This window comes from Oryctolagus cuniculus, chromosome X (genome assembly GCF_051225735.1).
Source record: "Oryctolagus cuniculus isolate XC-2025 breed Fujian yellow rabbit chromosome X, ASM5122573v1, whole genome shotgun sequence".
Classification (NCBI taxonomy): Eukaryota; Metazoa; Chordata; class Mammalia; order Lagomorpha; family Leporidae; genus Oryctolagus; species Oryctolagus cuniculus.
The window spans coordinates 45,075,219-45,094,068 of NC_142888.1; the positions used below are offsets into that span (position 1 = coordinate 45,075,219).

The 18,850-nt window shown below is 43.0% G+C and overlaps 1 protein-coding gene across 3 annotated transcripts in view; it reads left to right on the forward strand.

The window, feature by feature from the left end:
* ZC3H12B (zinc finger CCCH-type containing 12B) overlaps positions 1 to 18,850 on the forward strand; it is a 547,765-nt gene that overhangs the window by 448,025 nt on the left and 80,890 nt on the right. For 2 of the 3 annotated variants that reach the window (XM_008272718.5, XM_089324778.1), the window contains 4 exons: positions 5,088 to 5,227; positions 6,829 to 7,063; positions 7,730 to 7,836; positions 9,002 to 14,770. In XM_008272718.5, coding sequence (XP_008270940.1) covers positions 5,088 to 5,227; positions 6,829 to 7,063; positions 7,730 to 7,836; positions 9,002 to 10,422 — 1,903 coding nt within the window. In that variant the 3' untranslated portion in view covers positions 10,423 to 14,770. Of the gene's footprint in view, positions 1 to 5,087; positions 5,228 to 6,828; positions 7,064 to 7,729; positions 7,837 to 9,001; positions 14,771 to 18,850 lie in introns of those variants that run through there. The other variant, XM_089324779.1, reaches the window with a different exon arrangement.

Below are 18,850 nucleotides of genomic sequence, written 5' to 3' on the forward strand. Positions count from 1 at the left end.
GGATACTTGATCTGACCAACTCAGTCTCTCCTCAAACTAGACCACCCAGAACATCCTAGATCAGACATGTTTCCAAAGCCTACCTTTCTTTAAGGATTTTGTGTTTCGGAGTCAAGGATGAGAGGAGCCAGACTTCCTTGGGAACTTTGACTTGATGGTGATACCAGATCTTCCTTGAGGCCAGTGTTGTGGAACAGCAGGTTAAGCTGCCACCTGAAATGCCAGCATCCCATGTGAGTGCCAATTCAAGTCCCAGCTGCCTCGCCTCCATTCCAGCTCCCTGCTAATGCACCTGGGAAGGTAGCAGAAGATGGCCCAAGTGCTTGAGACCCTGCTACCCATGTGGGAGACCCAGATGTCTCCTGGCTTTGGCCTGGCTGAGACCTGGCCATTGTGGTCATTTGTGGAGTGAACCAGTAGATTAATTGATATTCTCTCTCTCTCTCTCTTTCCTTTTTCTCTGTCGCTCCTCTGTAACTCTGCCTTTCAAATAATTATTTTTAAAAAAGATCTTCCTTTTCCTTGGATTTCTGTTCAAGGATGGCTAATTTTGAAGGATACTTTATAGTTCTTTTACTTTTAAAAAAACAGCGAGGAGCTTAATTACTAGGTAATTAGTTTCAACATATCTAGTCTGTGTCAGCAGCAGTCTTACTGATAGGAAGATGAAATTTTGTCTCCTGAATGACAGGAGATTTGCTAAATTAAAGGTACCTTACATGATTTACATAAAATTAAAATACTAAAGTAAATCTTTACAAAAATAAGCAAAAAACTCAACACTCAATCTTATCTTTAGAGCCTATTAAAATGGTGCATAGGGACCACATGCTGTTTTAAAAATCGTTGTGTGTGTCTCTATTAGCGTCTTGTTCTTATCTAAGTAAGTTCCTTATGAGTCCCATTTATTCTGTAATCACATTTTACATGTCCAAAGTGCAGTGTTATAGTCTGCATACGAACTTGTTACTGCTGTTAATGTAAACTCAGTTTGTTTTCCCCATTAGTTAGTTATCACTTTATCATGCAATTAACATTTCTTAAACTACATTTTAACATCTGCTATTCATCAGCCTATTGGATGAGCCTGTGTTTAAATTATGATACTCTGTTTGCCATTGAAGGCATTAACATTTGCAGTAGTGGGATACCTATGATTCACATATTGTGACTATTCTATGATACATGCTAAAGGATACATTCATTCTGTGATCTGTCTCCCTTGGGAGGGAAAAACTCCATTACAGAGGAACACAGGCTTTGAAATGTAAATGCCACTATATTCTATGTTATGTCTGGGAGAAGCCCAAACGTTTGAATCCTACTTTAAAAAAAAAAAAACACAATTGCAGAGGGAGAAGCCAGTGACTCATTTGCTATTCGGAATTCAGCTTGGGAACCTGGATCATGACATGTTTTTAATCCAGTTTACAGGACACAGTGAGCTATAGTATCACTGAGATACTCTGTGACCTGCAGGTCCTAGGATTGTTAACCTTTTCAAGATTGTAAAAGCACATTTTATGTATTTGGCAAAAACAGGTCATTTTGCAAACATTACTTTATTTGTTCTTAAAAATGTATTCATTATTTAAATATTTATTGGGCACTAAACTTAGCATACTGGGTCTTTGTATAGGTCTTTATTGCCACCTTGATAAATACATTAAAAAGTCTTATAATTCTTACTGGATAGTTCATGCTGTGCTTCCTGGACTGCTCTAAAGACAAAATTTTAATATGGTTTTATTAGAATGCTATGGGTTTTTTGTTTGTTTGTTTGTTTTGACAGGCAGAGTGGACAGTGAGAGAGAGAGACAGAGAAAAAGGTCTTCCTTTGCCGTTGGTTCACCCTCCAATGGCTGCTGCGGCCGGCGCACTGCGGCCGGCGCACCGCACTGATCCAATGGCAGGAGCCAGGTACTTATCCTGGTCTCCCATGGGGTGCAGGGCCCAAGCACTTGGGCCATCCTCCACTGCACTCCCTGGCCACAGCAGAGAGCTGGCCTGGAAGAGGGGCAACCAGGACAGAATCCGGCACCCCGACTGGGACTAGAACCCGGTGTGCCGGCGCCGCAAGGCAGAGGATTAGCCTAGTGAGCCGTGACACCGGCCCTGTTGTTTTTTTAAAACAATTATCAGTGCATTTAGAAACTGATATCAAAATACAAATGCATCAAAATACAAACTGTCTGTGGGTAGTAGTGAAAGAGTTGGATCTTGAGGAGTTTTTCTTTGTTGTTTTTGTTTTCTACATTTTATACAATATGAATATATTCAATAACCATATACATTTGTTATTATGAAAATATTTTAAACAAAGAATTTGATAGTATACAGTACAAAGTTGGAGTATCTGTCAGCAAATCTAACTCTTGTATTTCTTTCTAGACTTAAACTGTTTGAGAGAAGATGACACTTTACAGCATTGTGAAGCCAAATGAAATCCCCCTTCTAATGGCAGTTCTGATGACTTTCCCAAGTTCCATTATTCTTTATATTTATCAGCACTGTAGTAGTGGGAAAAATCACAACTGGATGTCTTCCCTACCCGACTATTTCATGCTGGCTTCATCCAGTAGTAGCCCTTTGAATACTGTGGGCTTGCCCAATTGCTTCATGGCTCAATTTTTTTTTCTTAGAAGCAATCAATGGTAGCTATCTTTAATGCTATCCTGGAATGTATTGGCAGTGAAATATACTTTTCCTGATATTTTCTATAGAGTAGTATAATTGCTTTATGGTATACTGGGGACTTTTTTAAAATATGTTTATTTATTTGAAAGGCAGAGTGACAGAGAGTCTCTCTGTGTCTCTCTCTCTTTCTCTGTCACTCTGCCTTTCAAATAAATAAATGAATCTTCACAACATGAATTCTGTTTGACTTTTTAACTTTCCAGGTGTTTGTTCCTTGTATAAGTAATAGTGACAGAATTTCCTCTTTTTACATCATGTTTTGATGATAAAAGGAACACTAGGTTTTTATAGGAAATTTTGAAATCAAAGGAAGAAAATAAGGTGACTGATAACCCTGCCACATAGAATAGCAAATTTTATTAATATATTTATTTATTTCTAACATTTTTTCAATGCTTTCTTCTACAAAATTAGGATTACTATATTTATATAGATACCATACACACGTTTCTATATCCTTTCTTTTCTCTTTGATAACTATATTGTGAGCATTTCCCACACCTTAAAATTTTCAATACTATGATTTTTGTTAGTGTATTATATTTAATTAAATGTATACACATGATAAGCATTTTCAGTCAGCGTTTTTATGTGTCTTTTCTGCTGTCAATGCTATTTTCAGAGCTTGATGCATGCACTTGAGACTCATCTCCAGATAATCCCCTACATAAACTATCTAAAAATCTAATAGCAACTCATCTTTTTTCATCAGTTTTGAATATATGAATCTTTAAAAAAGAAGGTGGTAGTACAAACAGAGAAAATGGAACTAGTGATAGGAGAGAGCCACCAGGGCGTGCTACTGGGTGGGAGTTGTTAACCATCTGTGCCCTTGAGAGAAGTCTGTAATAATGATAACAATTTTTGTGACAATTAGATGAAAGAGAATTTAAGGGCCAGGCATTGTGGCACAGAGAGTTAAGCTGCCCCTTAGGACTCCCACATCTGATATCAAAGTGCCTGGTTTGAGTCCCACCTCTGCTTCAGATTCAGCTTCCTGTTACTGGGCCGCTAGGAGACATCAGATGATGGCTCAAGTGCTTGGGTCCCTGCCACCTGCCCCTGTGGGAGACCCAGATGGAGTTTCTGGCTCCTGGCTTGAGCCAGATACTTAGAGAGTAAACCAGCAAATGAAAAATATCCTCTCTCTCTCCTCTCCTTTCAAATAAATGAATAAACTGAAAAGTTGTTTTGATATGCTCTTTCTTTTAAAGATTTATTTATTTGAAAGGCAGAGTTACAGAGAGGCAGAGGCAGAAAGAGAAAGAGAGACAGAGAGAGAGGTCTTCCATCTGCTGGTTCACTCCCCAGATGGCTGCAATGGTAGGAGCTGTGCTGGTCCAAGCCAGGAGCCAGGAGCTTCTTCCAGGTCTCCCACATGGGTCCAGGGGCCCAAGGACTCGGGCCATCTTCTACTGCTTTCCCAGGCCACAGCACAGAGCTGGATCAGAAGAGGAGCAGCCAGGACTCAAACCGGCACCCATATGGGATGCCAGCCCTGCAGGCGGTGGCTTTACCCACTATGCCACAGCCTAGTGAGCATTTTTTAAGATGCTCTTCTTAAAAAATACATACTTTGGGGCATTTGCCGTGGCGCAGTAGGTTAATCCTCTATCTGCGGTGCCGGCATCCCATATGGGCGCTAGTTCGAGTCCTGGCTGCTCCTCTTCCGATCCAGCTCTCTGCTATGGCCTGGGAAAGCAGTAAAGATGGCCCAAGTGCTTGGGCCCCTGCACCTACGTGGGAGAGCAGGGAAGAAGCTCCTGGCTCCTGGATTAGGATCGGCGTAGCTCCAGCCGTTGCAGCCATTTGGGGAGTGAACCAACAGAAGACCTTTGTCTCTTCCTCTCACTGTCTGTAACTCTACCTCTCAAGTAAATAAATAAAAAATAAAATCTTTTAAAAAAATGCACACTTTGGAGGCTTGCATGGTGGCATAGTTGATAAAGTAGCCGCCTGCAGTGCCAGCATCCCATATGGGTGCTAGTTCTAGTCCCAGCTGCTCCTCTTCCGATCCAGCTTTCTGCTTTGGCCTGGGAAAGCAGTAGAAGATGGTCCAAGTCCTTGGGCCCCTGCACCCACATGGGAGACCTGGAAGAAGCTCCAGGCTCCTGGCTTCGGATCAGTGTAGCTCTGGCTTTTGCAGCCATCTAGGGAATGAAAAACAGGATGGAAGAACTTTGTCTCTCTCTGCCTCTGCCTCTCTGTAACTCTGCCTTTCAAATAAATAAATAAATAAATAAATCTTTGAAAAAATGCATACTTTGGCATCATTTAAAAGGAAATTGCTTGTTGTGAACCTCTTAATACTAAGAAAAAGCCTGTTTGGGGAGCACTTTTTGGTTATCAATTGTCAGTCCTTTCTCCTCTTATTTTCTACCTTCCTAAAGCCATGGAAATAAAGAAGAATTCTCCTGCCGAGGAATACAACTTGCTGTGGACTGGTTTCTAGATAAAGGCCATAAAGATATTACTGTATTTGTGCCCGCGTGGAGAAAGGAGCAGTCCCGCCCTGATGCACCAATTACAGGTACTGTTGCAAATCCAACATTTCTTCTCATCTATAGGCAAAGCCAGCAAACTGATTGAGGGAGGGGTTGATGGTACCAACTTAGCTAAATATTTTTGTCTAAATTGTTAAGTGTATGTAAAATATTTTTAGTAAGTTTATGCTTGATAAAGTGACCCAAAGAAAACCATCATCGTTTTGTGGTATATGGCAGTTAAGTAGAGACAGCATCAGTTCAGCCAAGGATAAAGTACATAATTGAAAAGGAGTGCTTTTCTACTTGGCCATAGATTCAGACTAAAGGGGGATAAATCTGTCTATGAACATGGACGAATTTTTCAAGGGACTGTGGAAACCATGGTAGACAACCCATCTCATTCTGCACCAAATGATTGTGGGATTTGCAAGTAGGGAGTGGAATAGAGAGAAAAGTCCCATGTGACTTATCCGTGGGGGACTGATGATATTTTTAAGGTCCCATGGAATGTTTTAATTTGATTTTCTTGTCATATCAGAAGGAGAGATGAATATGATAATAGTGAGTTCACAATGATGTATCTAGATGGATTATATTTGGATTTATATTAAGGCCATTGTAACTTGGAAATTTTTTTTAACTTTTAAGATTTATTTATTTATTTGAAAGTCAGAGTTAGAGAGAGAGGGAAGAACAGAGAAAGAGATCTTCCCTCTGCTGGTTCACTCCCCAGATGGCCAGGAGCTTCATCTGGGTCTCCGACATGGTCAGCAGGGCCAGGAGCTTCATCTGGATCTCCTACATGGTTGGCATAACATGGAAATTTTAATATCTCTTTGTGAAAGAAGTGGCCCGTGAAGGCCAAGAATGTCTTAAAAAGTCATCAAAAGTCAGTATGTGGTAGGGTCCTAGTGGGAGTAGGACTGCTACATTCACTTACAACAGTATATGAAACATATACTCTTTACAGTATTTAGGGACTTATAGGCCCCAGTCCTCTGAGTATCAGCTCTTACCTGATGTGCCTAATGGGAAAACTCCAGTGAATGACTATCTGGGCTGTGTGTAGAGCTGACTGACATCTGCTGAACAGGCTCCCAAGGCTCAGTCTGAGAGTGAATCCTGGCCCTTCTCAAGCGCAGCCAGCAATTCTCTCTCCTTGGCAATTAGAAGGCCAAAGAAAGGGCGTCAACACAAGAGCTACAGCTTGATGTTTCACCTTCATTTGGGCCTTCCTTCAGGCAGAAGGCAAAAATGTAAGTCCCTAGGAGTGATGCTTCACTCTCCTCCTACCAGCACACCAGCCCGTTCTCTTCAACAGCCGGAAAGCTGAGGCTTTGGCCAAAAGGCAAAATAAGTATCCAGAATGCTGGGCCATCAGCGTCACTTTTCACTCTTCGTGGTAACTTTGAAAATTCAGGGGTCATTGAGTCCAGTTCCTTCATTTTACTGAAAATAAATCCAAAGGGGAAGGTGACTTACCTAAGGTCATGATCCAATTTGGTGTTGTAGCTGGGAATGGAACCCACTTTCTAAGTGAAAATATTTTAATTTAGTATAAACTTTGTATTTTGTAATATGGGGATAAAACTGTTAATTTCCAAAGAGGATTTCTACTCTGTGGTATATAATCATATTTCAACAGATCAAGATATTCTACGTAAGCTGGAAAAGGAAAAGATTCTTGTCTTCACACCATCGCGAAGGGTCCAAGGCAGGAGAGTTGTCTGCTATGATGACCGGTTCATAGTCAAACTGGCTTTTGATTCTGATGGCATCATTGTATCCAACGATAACTACCGAGACCTTCAAGTTGAAAAGCCGGAATGGAAGAAGTTCATTGAGGAGCGGTTGCTGATGTATTCTTTTGTGAATGACAAGTGCGTTTCTTTCCAGTAGGCTCTGAATAATAGCCCTCTATCCAAGTTACCAGTAGGAATAGATTTCATTTCATTTCAATAAAAATTTACTGAACACTTACTGTGTACCATGCATTATGCTGGTTGCCATGGAGATAAAAGGCTGAATGAGAAACAGGACTGACTTTGAAAGGGCTGAAAGTGCAGTTAAGAAAGAGAAAGAAACCACTGCAATGTGTTGTGATAAGCGCTACGGTTAAAGTTTTTTATTAATTGCTCTGTCTACAGGAGGTTTTAGAAAAAGACCTCCCAGAGGAGATGACATTTCAGATGAAGCTCACAGAGCAAAGAGGGCTGCTGGGCATGACAGAGGAAGGGGACAACATGAATAAAGCTATGAAGGTGTGAATGTGAGTGGCGTGCTGGGGGGAACAAGCAGGCACACTGGTACTGCTGGAACACACTCACATGGAAGAATGATGCACAGGGAAAAGAATTCTTCCTGTGTGACCAAGCGGTAACAAAAGGAAGAGCTGCTGGCTTAACAGAAAAAGGCAGACTTGAGCCAGGAGGGGCCATTAGAAAGCTGTGACAATACAGGCCAGAGCTAATGAAAATCAGAACTCCTGCTTAGGGGATAGTGGCAACAGAAGGGAAGACATTCACCCCTTGCTTGCTTGCTTTCAGATTTATGCCTCCAGATGATCCTTTAGGACGCCATGGCCCAAGCCTTGAAAATTTCCTAAGAAAGAGACCTGTCGTTCCTGAGCATAAGAAGCAACCATGTCCTTATGGTGAGTACCTATGTGCAGAACTGAGTTCTGTACTAGGGGAAACATAAGGACTCTGTGGATACTTTTCTCTCCCAGGTTTACCTTTCAGATGGGAATCCTGGTCCATCCACTTTCTGTGAGTTACAGTTTTGTGTCTTTATGTACTCTCAGTAGGTATTTAAAGAAAAAATCCTAGAAACTGCATGAGGAAGAGGTATCTAGAATTGAAGGGAAGATCAGCTGTTACTTGCTAAAATAACATACAAGCTCTAGCTGCCTGAGTCCTGAGCAATGTTGTCGAAACCTATGGGGCCTACGGAAATAGAAAGAGCAATGCCAAACTGGGTTTGACCCCAAGAATGTGTCTGTCAGGCAGCTGACTTCCACCTTCTGTCAACTAATAATACCCTTTCCTTCTGATCTGTGGTTTGCCACTTTGCCTCCAAACTTCCCTTTCATTTTTTTTTTTATTTTTTAAAGATACCTTCTTCTAGAGTGTTTTTGTGTCCTTACCCAAGTCCCTCTGATACAAAGTTTGTGAGCCTACAGTGCATCATGGGCTTGGTCTGAGGCTAGTTTGGATGTTGGCTCTTTTTTTGGACAATCACTTTTATGGGGCATTTGGTTTTTGTCCTCGATGAACATTTGAATCAGAATCTTTTCATGTTATCTCATTGAATCTTTACAATTACCCTGTAATATAGGCGTGCTTATGAACCCTGTTTACAGAAGAAGAAAATGAGGCTTGGAACATAGAGTCACTGACCAAGGTCACGAGGCTAGTAAGGGACATAGCTGGAATGGAAACCCAGGTTTGCCTGGCCTCCAAACCTGTGCTCATTTGCACTGCACCACGCTGCCTTCTGTTGCTCTCCACCACCTTAGCGTGCAGGCTATGCTGAGGCAAAGCTGTACATCACTGGACAATCCAGGCTGTTCAACTGCTCAGCTCTTAGCTTTGACACTGCAATTTCCTCTCCAGCTTTCTACCTCTACCCCTCTCCCCTTGCAGTGTGTGATGCCTCCTTGGTGTTGTCTGTCTCTCACCTTTGTGGAAAGTTAATATTCTGCCTCAGCCCCAAACAGTAATAACTCTAACCTGAGTGACCAGGTTGCTTTGACAGTTTCTGGCACAGAGGGTTGCGCAACTATGAGAAAGTCTTACTCCAAGGCATTATTTTTTCAGGCAAAAAATGCACCTACGGCCACAAGTGCAAATACTACCACCCGGAGCGGGCCAACCAACCGCAGCGTTCGGTGGCTGATGAGCTCCGCATCAGTGCCAAACTGTCCACAGTGAAAACCATGAGCGAAGGCACCCTGGCCAAGTGTGGCACAGGGATGTCTAGTGCCAAAGGTGAGATAACCTCAGAGGTCAAACGGGTGGCCCCCAAGCGCCAATCCGATCCCAGCATCCGGTCCGTGGCCGTGGAGCCTGAGGAATGGCTGTCCATTGCCCGTAAGCCTGAGGCCAGCTCTGTCCCCTCGCTTGTGACTGCCCTAAGTGTCCCCACAATCCCACCCCCCAAAAGCCATGCAGTGGGTGCACTCAACACTCGTTCGGCCAGCAGCCCAGTGCCAGGATCCTCCCATTTCCCACACCAGAAGGCCTCGTTGGAGCACATGGCCAGCATGCAGTATCCCCCGATTCTCGTTACCAACAGCCATGGGACCCCTATTAGCTATGCTGAGCAATACCCAAAGTTTGAGTCCATGGGGGACCATGGCTACTATTCGATGTTAGGCGACTTCTCCAAGTTAAACATCAACAGCCTGCATAATCGAGAGTACTACATGGCTGAAGCAGACCGGGGGGTGTATGCCCGGAATCCCAACCTCTGTCCTGATAGCCGCATGAGCCATACCAGGAACGACAACTATTCTTCCTACAACAACCTGTACTTGGCTGTAGCTGATGCCCATTCTGAAGGCAGTTTGAAGTTGCACCGCTCGGCATCTCAGAACCGTCTTCAGCCTTTTCCTCATGGTTACCATGAAGCCTTAACGCGAGTGCAGAGCTACGGCCCAGAGGATTCTAAGCAGGCCCCTCACAAGCAGTCAGTCTCCCACTTAGCTCTGCATGCCCAACACCCAGCAACTGGGGCACGCTCCAGCTGTCCTGGAGACTACTCCATGCCTCCCAATATCCATCCCGGGGCAACTCCCCAGCCAGGCCGTGCCCTGGTGATGACACGGATGGACAGCATTTCTGACTCCCGCCTCTATGAGAGCAACCCCATGAGGCAAAGACGACCTCCTCTGTGCCGGGAACAGCACGCCAGCTGGGACCCACTGCCCTGTGCAGCCGACTCCTATGCCTACCACTCCTATCCCTTGAGTAACAGCCTCATGCAACCATGTTACGAGCCAGTCATGGTACGGAGTGTGCCCGAAAAGATGGAGCAGCTTTGGAGGAATCCTTGGGTGGGAATGTGCAATGATTCTAGGGAGCATATGATCCCAGAGCACCAGTATCAGACCTATAAGAACCTCTGCAATATTTTCCCTTCCAACATTGTTCTTGCAGTGATGGAGAAGAATCCCCACACAGCAGATGCCCAGCAACTGGCAGCCTTGATTGTTGCTAAGCTTAGGGCTGCACGTTGACGTGACACAGGACCACTGCAGTCCTTTCTAGAGATAGGAATATTAATACTTCAAATACACTAATACTATGATTATAGTAACTAATCATTTGTGTTGCGCTTTTAATAAGTTACAGAGTGTTTACATCATTTAAGCGCATAACAACCCTGTGAGGTAGGTCTTACCAACATCCTATTTTATAGAGCAGGGAGCTGAAGCTCAGTGAGATTGACTTGCCAAAGTCACACTGCTAGCAAATGACTTCAGTCAAGACACACACCCAAGTCCTCTGACAACAAGTCCCATGCCCTTTGTGCACTGCATGGCGCAGGTAATGGAGGACAAAACCCAGGGAGAAGAGGCCTAAATGTGAGAAATCCCGAGGGATTCCATTACCAGCATTTTCTTAGTCACACATTCTATATTGCAAAGTGTGAATGATATATCCAAGTTAGAGAGCAAAAACATCAGGATCAGAGTATATGTTGAATTAACCTTTTAGGTTTTCTTAATAGGATTTTTTGAAGCTATTTAAAATCAAATACTTCCTTTTGCATGGATATTTGATCATTCAATATCTTTATTAAACAAGATATAGGGTCACATTGAGGCTTCTAGAGCTATATCTGAAACCTATTAGCAATTATATTGCATGTATGAATGTATATATTTGAGATGTGTGCATACCTCTGTATCAACTTTTATAGTGATAATGAGAAGGTAGGCTCTAAGCAGTCCTTAGTCTATAGCTGTATAGGTCATGAATCTGACTTGATGATTTTATGTTACATTTCATAGTTTCAACTAGTTTTGAAAGTGGAAAGTACATGCCAACATTAGAACATTGCTTTCTTAGGCGCCAGAGCAAACCAGATCTGTTTCCTTTGTACTTTTCACTGGCCAGCCAACATTTACTAATAGTTCCTAGCTTCCAAGTCTCTTCACCTCAGCAAATTAGGGGTCAGGTTGCAGCCTTCTGCAGAGGAGCTGATGGATAAGCTCAAGTTCCGATCATAGGATACGTGTATGCTACACAAGCACAGAAGAGTTTGACCAGGACCAAAGGATTTACTCCCAGAGGCCACTCACCGTATCCCAGGAGAGATGGCCAAACTCATGTGGCATTAAATGGCGAATACTAAAGCTTCACTCAAGGAGGGACTAATGGATGCTTTTTGGACTTCTGACCTATGCAGTATTCAACACCACAGGATGAAAATGTAATGGAGGACAGTGCATAGCCATGTAATCCACTATTCTCCTGCTGTCCACCCTTTGGGCAATAAGGTCAATCATTGGTGGAGCAGAATTTCTTTAGGGAAAAAAAAAAAAAACCAGGGATTTTTCTAGATAGGAAAAAAAAGCAGCTTCCAGAAGGGGATGCTGCATCTTTGCTCATAGCTGGCTCAGTTATGCACTTCAAATCCACGCAAAGAGGGTGCACTTGCTAATAAGGTAATTAATTCTTAGATTTGCTACTAAAGAGGAAAGGCCTTGGATTGAGAGGCACCATTTGCGCAACTTGTATCTTGCTCAGGGTGGGAAACTTTGTAGCTAAGTGCCTCTAGAAGAGGTATTTCTTGTTTATTTTTTTTAAAGCTGCACTAAATGAACCCCCTTTTTGAATCCATTGTATATTTCAACATTTTGAACCATGACCAGCTCACTATTTCCTGAGCTGGAACTTGCTAACTTCTATGGTTGTTTTTTTCATGAAAGTTGAGAAGGCCTGGCCTTGGCCTTTTGTTTCTTCATGAGAAGGTGTGACACTGCCTATTAAATGTTTCTTACTGTGAAACACTCCGAATGTGAGGCTGTAGTCAGGGTTGTTTCTGGTGGTTTGATAATGGCTTGCATGCTGCTTTCTGTCTGTCCAAGTCAATCAATTCTGCATCTCAACCAAATGTTACTCTTCAGTTAATCACAGCTTCCCATTAATCTCTTACCTTCTAATCGTCCCATTTCTCAGCACATTACTGAAAGTGTTAAAAGTATTTTCTACCAGGTAGGTCCACAGAGTGACAGTTGCCCCTGCAGTGCTTGCTATTTCACACAAACACTATTTCCTACCTTTAACTTCTTGAACCTTCTCAATCTGCCCTGTGTCTAAATCAGCTTGACAATCTCAGATGACTCTGATGCCTTTGTGCCAGTTAGTTCATCTGCCTACCAAAATCATCAGTGGCACTGCATTATTCGCTATTTGCACAATTTACACAGAAGCACAAGATTTATCATGTTAGCTGCAATCCATCTCGAACATGTTCATATTTAGTACTCAGAACAGTTTGTAAGTTTCTCCCAATATAGGAAATATTTTTAAGGCAGCATATGTATTTCTTATTTCCTAAAAACAATTGTCATTCTTCTCCTCTCATACAATGTGTATAAACCAAAGCGGCTAGGAGCAATGCTTCAAATAACCAGAAATGACCTTTTGTTGATACAAATTGTATCTCTTTTTTCCTGATTGTATAGAAACAAATGTACAAAACTCATCAACTAGGATTAGTACTGAATTTTCACTCCGATGTTTGTGGCACTGTGTGTCACATGGAAGTAGCCCAGAGGTTGTGAAGGAGCTTTTATTTCCAAAGGGCAGTCGTAGTTTATAGATAGACAATTTTTCAAGGCCTCTTTATTACTAGGTGCACAGCTATTGTGTGTACAGTTTCAGGCATTATATTGCATACGTTCTCTTTAGGCTATTAAATTTAATATGTCCTTGCGGAAGGGATTTTGTGTAAAAAGTTATCTGTGTTAGTGAATCATCTGCAAGAATCTATAAATGGAGCTGCACGACTATGAATGCATAAACCCAGCTTGGTTCTTAGTTATTAAAGAAACATTTTCTTTATATTGAAGTCTGCATACTTTTTGACTTTTCCATTGTCTGTAGTTATAAAACAGCAATTAATAAAGAAGCACTGGGACACACACACCCCCTTTGGTTCCCTTGGGAATAAAACCAAGTTTCCCTCATGGGGCTAAGCGTGTATCTTTCAGGATACTTACCTCCAAGCACTCAGCAGGGGTCACTGCACAGTGTTTTGTGTGGTTTTCAAGAAGTGGTATATTTTGCAAGAGGTGCTTTGTAATTTTAATTCTTTCACTGATTTTCTGACCTCATAGCAGTCTGTGCCTATTCAGGCCTTAGAGTTTGTAGATTTTTGTGAATTCTCTTTTTTTTTTCTTTTTGCTGTTTGTGATTTTCTCATTTTGTTTTCATTTTGACCTAAAGGAGATGTGTGACCCTGGGATGGCATGGTTAATCCAGGGCACTATTTCTATAAGACAGCTCCAAGGAATAGGAGCCTTTTCAAGGGTAACATTGAGACATTGTACTCTCTCTTAAGGTGCCAGGTAGAGAAGGGAGAATGACAGATGCCTCATGGAAATGGCCTCCAAAACTTGTCCTATTCTAAGAAATGAAACACATAGCATGGTATTTTTTTCTTTCTCTCTCTCCCTCTCCTAGTTTCAAATACTTCGCTAAAATTCCTTTTTATTTTTCTATTTTGGAAGAAATTATCTTTATACAGTAACTCCAACATTGATATCCATTAACCTGTGGCACTGAGTTTTCTTCTAAACATAGAAGAGTTCGCTTTGAGAGGCGCTCAGTTACTATTCTATCTATGCTGTAAGTATGGGACTTTGTATACAACGCCCTTTTTGAGGGCCAACGATTTCAATACACTTTGTTTTACTCTGTGAACCGGGTCTGGATCTGCACAGGGGAAGTAACGCCGAGCTGTCCAAAGAGCCCTGCTCAGGTCTCTTCCTAACCCTACTCTTCCTTCCCCTCCTCAGATCTGACACTGGGGAGTGCATAGTCTCAAGTGAAACGGCACTACACTTAGTTCTCATTGGAAACCAAACCAGTGTATTTCTGGAACCTGCTTGTCTAAAGTAGTCAATGCCTTTCTGAAGACTCAGCATAGTTAGTATCTATTGTATTGTAGTTAACTATATACCTAGGCAGATTGACTATTTTTAGTCCTGGTTTGTGTATCATTGAGCTATAATAGTTTGCTTTATTCATTTGTGAGATTAAACAATAATGTTTAATGGTTGTAAACTTTTATAAAACCTCTTTGGGTTTTTTGTTTGACCCAAACATAATGTAAGTCTCAATGACAAAATACACGAAGCCAACCAGAAGTGAGTAAAAATATATCTCTTCCCCAGTTTTGTCTGCCTCTATAATGCACGTGCAATGTTTTGTAATATGTTCTCACTAGCATGAATCTGCTATGACTACTTCAAGAGATTTTAGTTTCACCTATAATTGTGATGGAAATGCTGTATCACTGACAACAATGAACTGTATCCACACTTATTTACTGCATAAACTGTTTGTCTACTAAGCACTAATGGCTCTTTCTTTACAAACATCAAAAACAGAAGCCATATACCACACACACACACACACACACACACACACACACAGAGTCTAATCCTGAGATACTGTATTTCTGTCCTTGTGACTTGCAACTTGAATTAAGCTCATAAGGCAAAGGATTCCCCCCAAAGGAGTTCACCTGAATTTTACCACAGTAAGCAGATGCCCTGTAATCTGCGAAGACTAACATAGCTCCAAGTGCTATTCAGACTGGTGTTTCCCACAAAGCAAGGCTGGGCATCCACTGGTGGGGTAGAACCAAGTAGAAGGCTCAAGGCCCAGGCTTGTTTCTGTACATAGCCTTTAAGGATTTTCCCCAAAGTCTCAAGAGAGCCAAAAGGGGCCTTGCACCCTACACTTCCCACTTGCAGAGTGCTCAGCTGCATCAGCTCCTTTAGGAGATAGGGAAGCAACTGAGGCTCCAAGAGTACCAAGAGATTTGACCAAGGACAAACAGAATTAAGAGGCAAAAGGACTGGAAGCACTGGCCTCCTGACTCCCAGGTGGGCAAGCCCTTTACTACAGTGTCAGACCTCTCTGGAGCCTCCTACTCCACCCCTCACCCTACCCCAAGCTAGTCTCATTCTAAAGGCCACAGTTGCTACAGCAGAGCTCAGCCCTAGGAGCTTTTGCAAAGGACTATTCATGAGCTAAGAATTCTGGTTTTCTAAGATTTACTTATTTATTTTGAAAGTCAGTTAGAGAGAGAGAGAGAATCTTCCATCCACTGATTCACTCCCTAGATGGCTTCAACAGCCAGCATTGTGTCAGGCTGAAGTCAGCAGCTTCTTCTGGGTCTCCCGTGTGGGTGGCAGGGGCCTAAATACTTGGGCCATCATCGGTTGCTTTCCCAGGCCATGAGCAGGGAGCTTGAGTGGAAGTGGAGCAGCCAGGACTTGAACTCATACCCATGGGGGCTGCTGGCATCACAGGTGCTGGCTTCACCCACTATGCCACCTGCTGCACCACAGCACTGACCCCAGAATTCTGTTTTGCTTTGTTTCCTTTTACCACCCTCCACGGGACTGAAGATACTCATCTCCCCTCACCCTTTTCCTGTCTTTTATTCCTGCTGCCTCCTGTCACATTCCTAGGGAATACATACATCAAGTTCTTACTAAGAACCAAATAGGGGACTGGCCTATAAGTGGCCTAGGGAGAAAGAAGAGGAACAAATAGTTCCTATCTTGGGGCACTTGCACTCTGATAAGGGAATGAAACACAGAGAATAAATTAATACCCTGACTTCCTTGGAGGGCAGTGGCAGTGTGAAGAGAAAGAGAATGGTAAGAATGATTCAAATTCCAGGAAGAGACAAGTGGAAAATCAACAACTCTCACCATATTCCTCTCCAGCTCAGCTCTCTGGCCTCATGGCCTATGAAGTCACATCACCATCTTTCAAATAAATATCCTGGACCCTGTACTGATTACTGCAACCATGCTCTTTCTCTACCCCTCTGGACTTTGGCTTTCCTTTTATGGATGCCTTGTTCTGACTAGCAAAGCCTTACTTTTGAAGATAGTTTTCATGTCACCTCTGACAAACTGTTCTATGTCCCGGTCCAGGTATTGTTAGTCCCTCCCCACAGTGAGCCTTAATACTTCTTTAGCACTTGGTGTTTTGTCCTAATTAAGTTAGCAGTCTCCACCCCAAAACAATTAGTTCAGGGCAGGGCCGCAGGAACCATACCCTTTGTCACTGATGAATTATCCATCAGACGGGATCTCTCAATCACCATTGTTGAACAATAATATAATCAAACATTTCCCTTGACACTCATCTCTGTGTCCCAGTTAAATATTTACAGTTCAAAGACTTTTACTAATCAGTCTCTGATCTTTCTAATCAGAAGGAAAAGGTTCAAGGGCACTAGGCCAAGGTTGCTTCCTGGCACTCCACACCACCCTATATACACCACCACCATCTGAAGCCCTTTCAACCTGGTCTCTCAACTGCCAGGTTTCAGGACTAAAGCTAACAATGCCCTTGGCTCTTACTCTCTCTGGACCTGGACCAGAAGTGAGCTCAGATCGCCTTCTCATTTTTCACCTTTGAGGGCCAGGGGAAAGCACTGTCCAGAATTATACAGACAACTGAGTTCTGAATTCAAGACTCATCAACCCTAGCATGAGTTCACACCACTCATACATATTAAGTGTGAATCACTTTAGAAAGCACATCTATTATCTGTTTTGGTCCTTTCGAGAAGCCTGTGAAGCAAATATTATTCCTCTTTGTACAGAGGAAACTGTGACATGACTTGCCCAAGGCTGCTTCTGTTTAAAGTGGTGGAGCTTGTTTGGAGCCCAGGTCTTTTGGTGGCTTTTCCTCTGTTGTCAGTGAGTCTCAAACTTTAGTCTGTATCACAATCACCTTAAGGACTAGTTAAACCAGAGACTGCTGCCTGTCTACAAGGTTTGATTCCTAGGGTCAGGAGTGAGGTTCAGTAATTTGCATTTCTAACAAGTACAAGGTGAGGCTGACATGAAAAAACACTTGGCTCTGTGGTCTGGGGCACATCTCTCCCCTTTTCAAGCGCCACACTGTCTCAATGCCTACAAAGAGGGGGCTAGACCAGAACAACGCTTGCCAAATGCTTTTTAGCATCAAAAATCCATCTTATGTAGGATCCCAAGACAGACAATAAAGTCAAGGTTGCTCTGGTGAAGTGGAGGACAGAGCTTTTGGCACCCATCTCCCCACAGAGCAGGCACGGGACTACCTCCCAGAATACACATTTGCAAATGCCCTCACCATATATGGCCTAGGTGCTCTCTGAGAGCTATTCTGACATTCCAGGATGCTAACTTAGAGCATTTGCCACTGTGAGGAGACAGGGAGCAGTTGTAGAGAAACTGTGTTTGAAGACTGTTTTGCACATGTCCACTGCATGGGTCCAAACAGGAAAGGAAACCCTGACCATGTTGGATTCATGGGCCCCTTTGATGATCTGATAGAATCTGTGCATCAGCTCCCTAGAAAAATTTATGTAAGTTTATCTCCACAAAGATATTTAATATATCCCTTCAGGGGTTATAGATTCCCTACTCAAGTTACAACCTTAACTGAGAGGCCGGCATTGTGCAGCAGGTTAAGTGGCTGCTTGAGACAATGACATCCCATATGGATGCTGGTTCAAATCCCAGCTGCCCCACTTCTGTTTCAGCTCCTTGCTAATGCACCTGGGGAAAGTAGTGGATGATGGTGCCAATACTTGGGCCCCTATCGACCACATGAAAGAACCTGACAGAGTTCTGGGTTCCTGGTTTCAGTCTTGCCCAGCCCTGGTCATTGTAGCCGTTCGGGGAGTGAACCAGTGAATGGAAAGGTATATCTTTCTCTCTCCCTATAACTCTGCCTTTCAAATAAATAGATTTTTTTTAAAAAAAGGAATGTAATACAAGTATCACCTAGGTAAGTCATTTCAAAACCAAAAACCTTAACTGAGCTCTCCCACAGCATCAGACTCAACATTTCTTCATACAGCCATTTACAGAAGCCCCTTAAGGGATTAGCAGGGGCATCAAGTTATCACTTGGTGACTTGGTCCTTCCTCACCAGGCTCAAGGTCCTGAGGGGTGAGAACGTGGTCTCTTCATCCTGTCTCTTGGCAGCTCAGGGCTGACACAAGGCAAGCACTCTTTAGTGAGGTATCTAAGGGGACTGACCATACAGAATGGGCTCTAGGTCAGTCCTTAAAACATTTCTCTGGCTCCAATGCCTACCACAGAGAAGTCCAGTCTACCTTTTCTGAATCAAAAGAGTGGAGAAGTGACAAAGAAAGGATTCTCTGGCTTTCACTGTTTGGTGCCCAATGAGGGCAGGCAAGGGGATGAACAGGAAGTCTGCTGGGTAACAACAGGAAAACCTGAGTTTTCCCACTGTCCAGAGGCTGTGAGCCAGCCCCCTTCGCACCCCACCAGTGCTGACCTAGCTCTGTGGTCAGTAATGCATCTCCCCTATAGCCTGATTCTTCCAAGTGAGCTGGCCCCATACTACAGCTGAAGGGAGCAGAAATGGTTTGAGTCAGGCAGAAGATAT